The sequence below is a fragment of the Hydra viridissima genome, unplaced genomic scaffold (genome assembly GCF_058129835.1).
Source record: "Hydra viridissima isolate aposymbiotic clone 2 unplaced genomic scaffold, HvirCarnegie_v1 scaffold_10, whole genome shotgun sequence".
Classification (NCBI taxonomy): Eukaryota; Metazoa; Cnidaria; class Hydrozoa; order Anthoathecata; family Hydridae; genus Hydra; species Hydra viridissima.
The window spans coordinates 3,843,072-3,856,522 of NW_028324309.1; the positions used below are offsets into that span (position 1 = coordinate 3,843,072).

Sequence of the window (13,451 nt, forward strand, 5' to 3'; positions counted from 1 at the left end):
CGTCGTTTTGAAAAATATTTAAAAAGAACGCGGTCTACGATCTGATCTTTCATTCCTGTCATGTCTTCCTCTACGAGCACTTTTTTTAGGGATAGCTAAAGGTACTTATTTATAAGTTTTAGCATTGCGTAAAAAGATTTTAAAAGTAGGTCAACCTGGATCTCAAAAGAAACAAAAGATTTTAAATTTTTAAAAATATAATCCTTTTTTTTAAAAAAAAAAAATATTTAAAAAAAATCATTATTTGTTTTACAAAAATGTTTATAAAATATAAAATTATAAAGTATGAAACTTTACTTTGTTTGAGACCTAGGTCAACCTACTTTTAAAATCTTTTTATATAATGTTAAGAACTTGTAAATAAGTTTCTTGAGCTATTAAAAAAGTAATTGATAATAGCTTTTGAAATCCAGCGTCATTTTATTATATTTATGTCTAAAAGATAATAAAATTAAAGTTTAAGTTATTATCACAAAATACACAGCTTGATTTAAATTTTTAAATTACGAACCAAATTAGTTTATTCATTCATCTGAGTTCAAGATCACTTTAATAATTTAGAATGTATTTCTTTTTGCTTGCTTTAACTAAAAAACATTTTAAATAAATCGCGACTATATATACTTATAGTATTAAATCATAAAAATCAGTTAATTCATTATTAAAATTTATTATCATATAACTTTGATTACAATATTGTCACATTGTCAAAACACACCACAAAAGTATTTAAAAACTCTCGTTTAATTTGAAGTTTTCATGAAATATATATTACTTACGTTTTGTTTCTTCACCACCAAGTCGTAATCATTCAAAAATGAATCATCATTCCATCCAAAGGATCGTGACCAAACAAACCATTATTTAAAGCATAAGTATTTGCACAGTAGCTCTTTAATTGATAAACTGTATTAACTACATCATCTTCACCAGAAGCTGGGTCTAGATATATTGTAGATAAAAAACCTTGAAAACTATTTCAATTAAATTGTAAGTAGTATCTCTTATTACTCTTATATATTATTAGAAGAATGATTTTGCAATAGAATTTGTTATATAGAATAATGTTTTTATAGAAAAGAATAAGAAATGCTAAAGTGTAATCATAAGCATATTATAAAAGTACAAGTAAATGAGTATCAACCAGGTGATGTTTAATAGAGAATATGAAGAATTAGCTTCGAAGAAGCTTTGGTGCAGAGCACAAGTTCCTAAATATGGTAAAATTACATGTTTAAAAGAGTATATTAATATTTTTACAGATTCTATATCAATCTTTGCCAGAGCTCTTTCGGAGTTAATGAGAAGCTGAATGACTGTAGCTCCTTTGAGGACTTAGAAGAAACCCCTATGAATGATGTTATTCATACGTTGTGTTTAGAAGGTTTTTTAAATACTAGTTACAACCTAACTTATGTTGATGAGACATTGGCACGTTCTTTTTTTTATTTTAGATATATGATTCGTTTTAGATATATCAATCCTATATTCACAAATGTTGTTTTCTTAACATATGCATCTTTGATATTTTTCAGTTCAGAAATATACTCTTCAATTAGTTTTATTGCATCAATTATATATATATTTATCTAAAAGCCATACAGTTAAACAAATTACATGTATTTATGACAACCAAAAATTTATATATATAAAAGCAATAGCTTTTAGAATTCCATTTTTAAAATCTACTTTTGTTATAAACTAATATTATGTAGGGTACTTCTTAAAAATAAATTTTTTATTTAATTTTTTTTTTCAGATATGGTTAAGAACAGAATAAAAAAAACAACCAGATAGAGTTATTATTTAAAGTAAAATAGCTATTGTAAAGTTTTTAACATATATTCAAGTTATTGTAAAGTTTTTAGCGTCGGCGAAAAGATAATTGATATGAAAGTTTCAATTTTTTAAATCAACTAAGAAAGAGAAATTTTAAACTTGATCTTGAAAAAAAAATTGTTTAAAAACTAACATATACCATTATTAGATTTTAAATAGCAATTTAATCAAACAACATTTGTACAACCCTAATAGTATTATATTTAACAAAACAGAAAAGTTTTTCATATTCCGGGAAAAGGCAGTTTTTTTGTGGCTTTTTATGATTCTCACAAAATTTTTTTATGTTCAAAATAAAAATGACTGACTATTCAAAAAATATGAAGACTGTAGAAAACTGTTTGTATTCTTTGTTTGAGAAGAATGTTCACAAGGACTGACAAGTTCTGTAATTGAACAAATCTGCATCGATGTCTTGTTGATTATAACAGCAAAAATTTAGAAGAATTCTTGGTTCATCTTCAAAAATTTTAGAACCCAACATGAAAAACTCTTATTTTTTATTTTTGATTGAATGATCAGTATCTATACATTAGAAGTTTTATGTGAAATGTGTTAAGAATTTCGACTGTTTTATAAAATTTTCACTTGAACTTTTTTAGAAAAAAATTTATGAAAATTTTATTAAATTACTTTAATTAGTGGTCTCAAGGAATTCAATAATGATTAACAGTGTAATACTTTTTGGGTCTGATCAGCCAGAAAATAAAAAAAATTTGAGAACTTTTACAAATTTGCTTAATACTATAAACTTCAAATCAATTTTTTTGTCTGGAATGATCATGAAAAATTTTAATGTTTTCATTTTTCTAATTAGGAAAGTGGGTAAAATATTCCTCCAAAGGGTTTTTATAGTTCTCTTAAGAGTAATTATTTTCAATTTCGAATAAATATGAGGGACCAAAGCCGTTCGGAATAAAAGTTTTGAATTAGGTTCATTGGGCTTATATGACTATTAGGTTGCTAATAAAATAAAAAAATTCCTTTTGCATTTACAAAAAACATAGAATTCCGTTGAGACTTTTTTAAAAAATTTGATTCATCTTCAGTAGTAGATAAGAGTGCTGAAATTAGCTTTAAAGAATGTGATATATTAGAAATTAAAGATACTAAGTATGGATATCAGAAGTTACTTGTAAAGATACCAGAACAGAAAACGGAATGGGTGAAAGAAATAGAAGTAACTGCTAATGACTCAAATCACAAGGATTAAAAGATATTGCTTTATTGTACGGTGATAAGGTTTATGTAAAGACTAAAACACAGAAGGCGTAGAATCCATTAAACATAGAAGCATATACATTAATGATGAAGAAAAATTGTTTGCTCAGATTTGGGTGATGTAGCTCTGAAATATTTATAATAAAAAAACTTTGTAAAATTTTTCCGAATATAATTTCTAAATAATTTTCTAAACATTTAGAAATAAAAAAATGTTTTACATAATAAAATGGAAATTTTAAACTTCACTGAAATACCTTTAAATGACAAAAGTATTCCTAGCTAACATAAAACGTTCAAGTACGTTCGAAGAACGTTGGAAGCGTTCTTAGAACGTTCCCGACCGTTTCTAACGTTCTACGAACGTTTCTAGAACGTTTTGTGTTAGCTTTGTTGGCTTGTATGAAATTTGATTGTATCAAAGAAAAAACGGTAAAAAACTAAATTCCCTAGTGATAAATATACAAACATTGATTTACAAAACGTGTACACTCATCCAAGTGAGAGTTATCTTATATTTGAAGGTAGATTATCTATAGCTGATGGTACTGATTATGGTAATGCAGATAATGCTTCTCTCATAATCATATTCAAATGTATCTTCAAAGCAATATCAAGTTTTAAAATGAAGGTCAAATGATTGAATCTATACAACATCCTGTTAAATGTATAACAATAAGGTTTTCTAAAATATACTGACGGCTTTTTAAGGGCATATGGATAAAATCAGATAGATAAGGTGGATTAAATGGATTAAATCAGCTAACTAACATACATCAACAACATTAACTATTGCAGTTTATACTGGTTTTGCCACAAGACAAGCCCATCTTATTCAAGGTCCTGTTTCTAAGTGAATATTTTGTTTGAAAGTAGCTTTTTCAAGGTCCTGTTCAAAAGTACCGATTTCAATATCCTGTTCATAAACGGACATTTAGTTTAAAACTACATCCTTGGATTTTGTGATGATTATAATAAAATTGTGCTTTACACTTCATTGTGAAAATTAATTTCATTAAACATTTTTTTCTTTTTCTTTTTTTTTTATTCTGTGTTTTTTTTTAATTAACTTTAATTGTGATTAGAAGGACAAGTAAAATTAAAAAAGGAAATAAACAACCCACCCAACATGAGACGACTTTAAGACGTATGAAACTTATCTTTAACTCGTCTAGACGTCTGCAACTAGTTAAAGACGTGTTTATGACGGCTTTTCCACACCTCATTAAGACTTTTTCCGACAACCAGTTTAAGACGTCCGTAAGGCATCTGAACAAGACGTCTGTCGGAACAACCAGCTTAAGATGTCCGTAAGAATCTTAACAAGAAGTCTTTCGGAATAACCAGTTTAAGATGTCTTTCGGTATAACCAGTTAAAGACGTATTTCGGAATAACCAGTTTAAGATGTCTTTAAACATGGACGTTTCCCACCCAACAACAAGTCGTCTTAAAGACAAATTTAAGACGATTTGAAATTGGTATTAAAGATGTCTTAAACTGGTCTTAAATGAAATACTGTGAATCGTCTTATATATATATATATATATATATATATATATATATATATATATATATATATATATATATATATATATATATATATATGTTCAACAACAGAAATATATTCAGCTAAGAATAAACAACTTATACTAGAGCATCCCGCCATTGGAAATTGCGTAAATGCGTAAATTCCGATGTGAGAAATAGTTTATAAAGGTGACTCCGATGTGATACGATGATGAAGAATGATATCACATCGGAGGTGCGATATAGTCCGAGGCCGATGGGGAGAATTTCACGCACTCTCCGATATATTTCGAGATTTACGCATCGTCGTAAGATATTTTCGCTTAATTTCTTAATAAATCGTATTTACAGTGTAAACTAGTAATATTGTGATATTTCCGATGTATTTATCTCTAATTCCGAGGTTTTCGCAAAGTTACAGCAAAATTTTACAAGCCACCACAATCCATCGTAAAATATTGTAAAATAAAAAGATTAAATCTTTTTTTTTTTTTTACATTTTATTTACATTTCGCAAACCATCTAAATCTAAATACTTTTTAAAGTAAATTACTTTCACATGACTTTCTTTCAAATATATTTACATAGACAAAGAAAAAGTAATTTTTAAAAGTATTTTTACTAGTAATAATAAATTACTTTAACAAGTAAAAGTTACACATTTTTAAAATTAACTTTATGTAAGTAATTTTTACATGTAATTTATTATTTTACTATGCTACTTTTAAAAAAAAAAATTACTTTTAAATGTAAATATATTTGATAATTTAATCTAAGTTATGTAATGTAGTATTTGTTTAAAAGTAACTTTTTTACATCAAAGTAAGTAAAATGGCTATCCCTAATAGGTTTGTAGCAACTAAATATAAAAACTTAAATTAAATTAATTTGTAATTAAGCTGTAATTACAGCTTTTGTAGCTTTACTAGTTTTCTCTCTATAGGAAATTGATTTCCAATTAATTTTTGATGGATTGTTTAATTGCGGAGGGAATTTGCGAAAATCTTAATCGGTTTTTACAGTTAGTTCACTCTTTTTACAGATTACCATCGCAATTTAATCAAATACCTCGTATTATTAGAAATACTTCGTATTTACAGTGAAATCTCGTGATAAATCAATGGATGTTTTTATTTATCCAAAATTTCTATAAAGGTTTTTTTGATTAATTACCGTACTTTATTTTGACCATCGGTCGCGTATTTTTACGATGGAAAAAAATCCAAATACGCACTTTTGCGTAAAACCGATGCATCAACGTTGTAAATCTCATAAATCTCGTACGAGATTCCCGCCGAGTACGATGGTGGGATGCTCTAACTTATACATAAAATAAATATTAATACAAGAAAGTAAAAATAATTTGTCAGAGTTTTAAAGAATTTAGCAAAGCCAATTTATGGCAAACCGCAAGAATAACTAAGAATTTAATATTAACATAAATATGATTTACCAGCTATATATAACTTTAATTTTATTTGAAAAAAAACTAATGGATTATTATGTGCTTTTTATGATAAATGAAATAATATATGAAATATTTAAAACGAAAGCATGAAATATCTGCCGCAATTTGTAAGATTATAAATTTGAATCATTTTTGAAAAGATTTTGAATTATCAAATGAATTATAAAATAGCCTAGTAAATGAAGGACTAAGCTGGCGAATGAAGAACCAAGGAATTGAATCAAATTAGATCTTGATTAAAAAAGTAAATTTAAGCTTTTTTATATTTAGCTATACATTTTTTTTAGTCATTTTAAAATTAACCTTACAGATCTATTTTATCATTCACAGACTTTGTTTACACGATAAAAGTTCCCAAATTTAGGAATGCTCATCTTAAAAAAGTGATAAAATCTGTTCGTGCCGACAACTAATTTCCTTTTTCTTGCTGTAAATTGTTTAGTAATTTGTCAACACGTGAAGTAGTTACTTTATCATGAACAGCCTTATTGAACAAATGCTATAAAAGTTTAAACTAATACTTAAAGATTAAACTGTTTTAAGTTGCACGTCCATTCTTATACGTCCATGCTTTAATTCGTTTTTGATTTCGTCTTTATATCCCTTTACGGAAGAATGACAAGAATCATGTGGTTTAAAGTTATTCGGTCTGACAAGAAAATCAGTTGTGCACACTGTTAAAGTTAAAACTTTTCTCTGTGATGTTCCAGCAAGATCATTTTTAAAATGGACTGTTGCTCATACTGGATAATATTCTTGTGAAAGGTGCATTATCAAAGGTTCTTGGGAAGGAAGAGTAGTAATGAAGTTTAAAGTAGTTTAATGAAGAACAAGATTTTTGCAAGCGAACAGATTACGAATTTAGTTGCCAGTCGTATAAGTAACATCAGAAATATAAAGTCTCCTAATACCATAGCTACTGGTATTAAATATGTTTCCGGATTTCTACGTTGACTATATGTAAAAGACCAACTAATAATTCAAAAGAATTTTGAATTATTTCCGTAAAGGTCCTATGGCTAGGTTATTACAAGCACATGTTTTACAGATTTCTGAGAAACTAATCGAATTTAGAAATTAGATTGTTCGCTGATGATAAATTTCAACATGGATGGACAGAGAGACGGATGGTGAAGTTTAAAAGAAACCCAACTTTATAAATGAATAATTGGTAAGTGTCTTGTAACGCTTCTTTCCAAAAAAAAATGATTTTCTTGATCTATTATTGCTTTATTAATTGTCTCTTTTTAGTGACTGAAAGACAGGTGTAAAAGAATCGGAGAAAACAGTCCATAAATTTATTCAGGGTGTGTTAAAAAACGCACCAACATCACGAAAATTTTAATAAAATTTAATAGCCATGTACTATTTTTTTGTGAATGCTGTGAAGTATATTTCTATAGTAAATCACATCTCTTTTTTCAGTTATTGCATTTGGATAGTTTATATATTCACACCTTTCTATTTTCTATCACCACCTTCCAGTCTCCTAACACAATATAAATATATTTATGTTGTATTGGCAGGAGACTGAAAGGTAATATACATATTAGGGGTATTCAAAATAAGTAAATTTTCAAATCTAAAAAACCATACCCCCTAAATTTGGGGCAAATGTATAAAAAATGAGCCTCAAAAAGTTTGAGCGCTATCAGATCACTTTTGACCCCCCCCTCAAGCTAATAATTTAGGGGAAAAATGACCGAAAAGTGGTCATTTTCGGGCGTCTTGAGGGAGGGGCTGTTTTTTTTTTTTCAATTTTTTTTTTTTCTGTTCTATGTATATAGGCCTATATTTTAGTTTAAAAATATATGGTTTTTTTCCTACCGCTCAAAAATCTATGTTTGGTGGTATTGAAAATCATGAAAATTGGTATTTTTTAAATGTATTTTCTGTTGCGTCTAATGTTAAATACTTATATTTTCGTGCAAATTTTGGTAGTTTATAACTTTAAATTTTTTAAATAAATACAGAATAGTACATACAATAAACATTAAAAATGGGTGAAGCACGACTTAGGTCGATGAAAAAGGAACTTTTTATTATAAAAGAGGCACAACCAGCTATATCAGGTAGAAACATTTTTATTAATACTGGATCTATAATGAGTCATTAGTCGCTAAAATATTCATTAAAGGATGCCTAAATTTTTAGATAAATATTTAGATATACAACTCCCAACAGGCTTGGATATTCTTCAACATTTAATATATAACCAACAATGTCGATCTGCACCAATATCAGATATTATTGCTTGTCCCCCTAAAAAAAATTTTTCGAGATGTTCAGATTGTTGTGAATGTATTTTGTCTAAAATCAAGAGACCCTGGATTAAAGCTGGATTTGATGTGTTAACTGATTTAAGTTAAAAAACTTTTTAATTTGCATAAGTCCTATTCCAATTTGAAAAAAAAAGCAAAAATGGGAACTAGTGGTGATTTGGCTAAACAAAACGATTTTGAGATAAAAAAACTTTTTTGGGCTGGTAATTCTAATCTCAAAAACATGATCAGTAAAGATAAAAAAAGATCACTAAAAGACAAGATCGAAGATCTAAAATTTCTTGAAGATCAGGAAGATGAAAGGAAGTTTGTTATTGGTTCAGAGGATATTAAGTATAGAAAAAAGGTATTGATTGCTTTTAATTAACTTCTTTATCTCTGGTTCAACTTCTATTAATTCTCTTTTCCACTAATTCTAAAATTAAATACTAAAACTACAATTGTTATGTAAATTAGGCAAAAGAAAGCATCTGGAAGAAAAATCATTCACAGCCTAAGAGTTTGAGAGATGATGTACCCAACGTTGAACTTATAGACACAATTCTAAGCAATGATTCTTCAATTGAGTCTGATTTCAATCCAGTTGATTGGTATCATATAGAAGTCTCGGAAAACCCAGACACAGTAATTTCGAAAATTCCAAAAGATATTTTTGCTGGTAATGTTTCGCTTACTGCTACAGCCTGTGATATATCACCAAATGTTTTACAGAAGGTAACAAATGCAATTCTATATCAATCAGGTGTTGATCTTAAAAAAATTAAACGCAGTCAGTCTACCGCATATAGAAAAATGTAAAAAGAAAATGAGAACATGGCAACCATTTCAAAAGAAGATGTTAAAGCAGCCATAGATGCATCTCCATATCCATGTATAATTCATTTTGATGGCAAGACCTTGTTTGAGCTAAACAAAGGAAAAATATTAAAGAGGAATAGAATGGCTGTTTTAGTTAACATTAATGGAGAGACTTACCTACTTAGAGTCCCACCACTAGCGTCATCCACTGGTGAAGATCAGTTCTTTGGTGTAATGGACTTAATTAAGGAGTATCAACTTACGTCAAAAACTAGAGGAATATGCTTTGATACAACACCAGCCAACACTAGGACGAATAAAGGATCAGTTTCCAGAATATCTAAAGAACTGGATAAATATCTCCTCCAAATAGCATGTAGGCATCACGTGACTGAATTAAGAATGCTTCACTTTTGGAAATTAGTGACCAATGAAGAAACTAATGGACCTGATAATCCTCTTTTCAAAAAGCTAAAAAATATTTTCGAAGAACCTAATTTTAACTATGATTCAGTTCTACTGTTACGGTTTGATTGGAATAAGGTTAAAAGCAGTCTTTTAAAGAAGGCAGCTATGAAGTCATTAAGATTTTGCAAAGCATACGTTGGTAAACCAGGTATTATAAAAGATAATAGAAGTGAGCTTGCAGAATTAGTTGTCACTTACTTATCCCCTATAACATATAAAGTAAGAAAAACTGGTGCTATTCATCATGCAGGATTTTTAGGAAAAGCAATTTATTATCTAAAGCTTCAGCTTTTATCCAATTAACTTACATTTGTTCAGGAAAATGATAATCTGAAAATTGAAATTAAGCTTATTTCAGAATTTATTGTTTGCTTTTATGCAAAATGGTATCTACAATCTGAGGATGTCATCAAAGCTCCTTTTCTTGACATTATAGCCATACATCAAATGCATCTGTACAAAAAGTTATGTACAAACCCATTAGCTGTCGATGCTGTATTAGAGTCTCAGTATAAACATTGCTGGTATTTGGATTCAACAATGATACCTCTAGCTTTGCTAGATCACGAGTTAGCATCAGATGAGAAGACAAAAATTGCATCAGCAATCCTGTCATTTGATATGCCTAGCTCTGACTATTATAAACCTGAGAATAAAGTTAAGCAAGTTATCAAGGAAATTTATAAAATAAATACAAATATTGGGAAAAAACCACCATCCTTGTCTGCCTTGGTTGATGTCTTTTCTTACCTGATTTTTGACATGATTGGGTTTGATAAGCAACGAGTTCAAGACTGGCTCTCACTTCCACCAAACTATTGGCATACTCAGTCATGCTTCAAAAGTTTTCAAAAATATGCTGAAACTTTGATTTTTGTAAATGACCATTCAGAACGGTCAATAGGTATGATGGGGCAGTATATTCATATAAATTCTGATGAAACTGAAAAGCACAACAGATTGCTCACTGTGGACAAAGTTCGATCTGTATTCAGATCACCAGAACAAAAATCCGGTACAATTTCAAAGACTAAGTTTAATGATGGGCTTGGTGTGATGCGGAAAAAGATAAAGATTTAAACTTGATTATAATTAGATTTTCAAATGTTTTTTCTGTTATAAAACTTGAATAGAAATTTATCTTTTTATTTATTCTTGCTTGTTTTGATTTTTCAATATAGATAAATAGTAGTTTTTTCAATATAGATAAACGATATTGCTGAGGTCACAACCAACCACTGTTCATTCTTTCTAGCAAAGTGAAGTTGGTTGCCCCCTCCAGAATGTCTTGGGAATAGTCAGAGAGGCCCTGTGTGTGTATATATATATACACACAGGGGTTATTTATTTGGTTATATATATATATATATATATATATATATATATATATATATATATATATATATATATATATATATATATATATATATATATATATAAGAGCAGTTTACGTCTACACGAAATGTGAAAGTTTGCTATATTAGGTCTACATATAACTAAGGGCGACATATTTCGTGTAGACCTTAATTCAAGCATAATTTTTCTGACTAATTTTTTTTAGCTGATACTTTTTTCACAATCTGCGTGGTTTTCTTTGATCATTTATAGAGTTTCCATTTAATATTTTTGTTTTTTATTTAAAATTTCGCTAAAAACCAGCGTTTTATTATTAAGCATGTATATCGTACAAATCCTTAAAAGTGAAGATTAGGCCTACACGAATATTTATAACAATTATTTATGTTATTTAAGTCTATATCAAAAAAGTAAAAACTGTTTAATAAAGACTTTTAGAATACTTATTTAAAAAATATTTTGTTTTGTCTTGAAAACGAGTGTGTATCGAAATAAACAAGATATACATTTTCTTACGCCAAAAAAAATTCAATTTGGCACGGAATCAAAGTTACGTCATTTCATAATTTAAAAGTAATGCGTAGATTTTTAAGTAATGAAAATCTTTTTTAAATTAGTTTTTTTAAACAATATTATGCTATATCAATGTAAACAATATTAGTTATACCAATTCAATAACTATCAAGGTTTCTATATAAATCTATCCACATCATCATAGTTTCTTTACATTTTTACCGCGCTTAACAAGAAATGATGCTTGCAATGGACACTTCCTTGTATACTTAAAAACTGTGTTTAACTTAACACCAACCTGTTATTTCTCAACAAAATAATGCAATAACTTCATCCAATGCTACATATTTGTTCTATTGTACTTCAATAAGAATATAATGCTGCGATATCGATATTATTTTGCAATGATGTCGCCTTAAACTGCATATAATTTCGAATACTTCAAATTTGAGATTAGGCTACTAATATACATTCGATTAGATAGTCGAAATTTTTGATGAATGAAAAGTAATATATATAAATAAAACATGATGAATAATAGATAAATTACAATAGGAATAAATAATAAATATAGAATAAATATATTGAATATACTATGTAAAAATATATGCACAATATGCAAAATGGTAAGAAGTATAAATTTATAAAATACGATATATGTATGCAAATCATAATGAATACATGATGTATATCATCAATACAAATCAAATAAATATATATATTACGAATATAAAACAATTAAAAAAAAAATGTTAAAAATTGGAGATTAGGTCTACACGGAACTAACAATATTTTACAGCGTGTCGCCTTAAACTGCATATATACTTTCGAGTATCTAATATTGCAGATTAGGTCTACACGAAATCATTTGAACAACTTACATACTTTCAAGTAATTATTTGAAAGAAATAAAAGAAAAAGTATAAATAAAATACAATAAACAATAAATAAAGTATAATAAATAAAGTATAATGAATACATATAACAAATGATAAATATAGTAAATGATAAAAAAATATGATGAAAACTCAAAGAAAAATAATATAATATAGAAATATATAATAAATATGCCATATAAAAACAAATTATTTTGTGAATTAAATTAGATGCAAATAATTATACTATATGCTATATATTATAGACACAAATCAAATAAAAATGTATATTACGAACATAAAACAATTTAAAAAAAAAAGTTTAAAATTGAAGATTAGGTCTACACGGAACTAACAAATTATTTACAGCTTGTCGCCTTAAACTGCATACATACTTTCGAGTACTTAAAAATGGAGATAAGGTCTACACGAATTTTATACATTTTACAGCGTGTCGCCTTAAACTGCATATATACTTTCGAGTATCTAATATTGCAGATTAGGTCTACACGAAATCAATTGAACAACTTATATATTTTCAAGTAATTATTCGAAAGAAATAAAAGATAAAGTATAAATAAAATACAATAAACAATATATAAAGTTAGGGTGGCCTTCGATTTTTTTCAAAAAAAAACGGGAAAATTGGCAAAAAATACGGGATTTTTGCTAAAAATACGGGACATTAGCTAAAAAAATTTTATTGTAAATATATTGAAGCAAAAAGTAGTTTTTAATTTGTTTTTCAAAATATTTTAAATTTTGTAGTTATTTTTAAAAAGTTCCTCAACATTTTCAGATATAATTTATTTCTTAATGAATGACAAAAGTGCGTTTAAGTAAAAAAAATTGAGAATGCAATCTCAAGTACAACGTTATTGTGCTGCAAAAAAAATTTTTTTTTGTCTAATTTAAAATTTAATTTAATGGCTGAGAAATTCAATAATAACTGTGAGATATTTTTTCAAATAAATTAAGTTTTAAAAATAAATTTACTTTTACTTTATATATTTTTCTTTTGAAATAACATTATTAAGGAAGGAAACATTTCCCTTAATTAGATTATGAAAATGTAAGCATTTTAATTTAGATTTGTAATTAAT

General features: G+C 27.4%; 1 protein-coding gene and 1 pseudogene across 2 annotated transcripts; both read left to right on the forward strand.

Annotated features, from left to right (window-relative positions):
• The first annotated feature begins 7,981 nt into the window (after positions 1-7,981).
• LOC149882687 (uncharacterized) lies at positions 7,982-9,806 on the forward strand (annotated as a pseudogene). The gene is made up of 3 exons (XR_016456515.1): positions 7,982-8,128; positions 8,223-8,684; positions 8,795-9,806. The product of XR_016456515.1 is annotated as an uncharacterized LOC149882687 (transcript).
• Positions 9,807-9,885: 79 nt separating this feature from the next.
• LOC149882688 (uncharacterized) lies at positions 9,886-10,684 on the forward strand. The gene has a single exon (XM_090100944.1). The coding sequence runs from the start codon at positions 10,052-10,054 to the stop codon at positions 10,682-10,684; it is 633 nt and encodes a 210-aa protein (XP_089957070.1). The 5' UTR covers positions 9,886-10,051.
• The last annotated feature ends 2,767 nt before the right edge of the window (positions 10,685-13,451 follow it).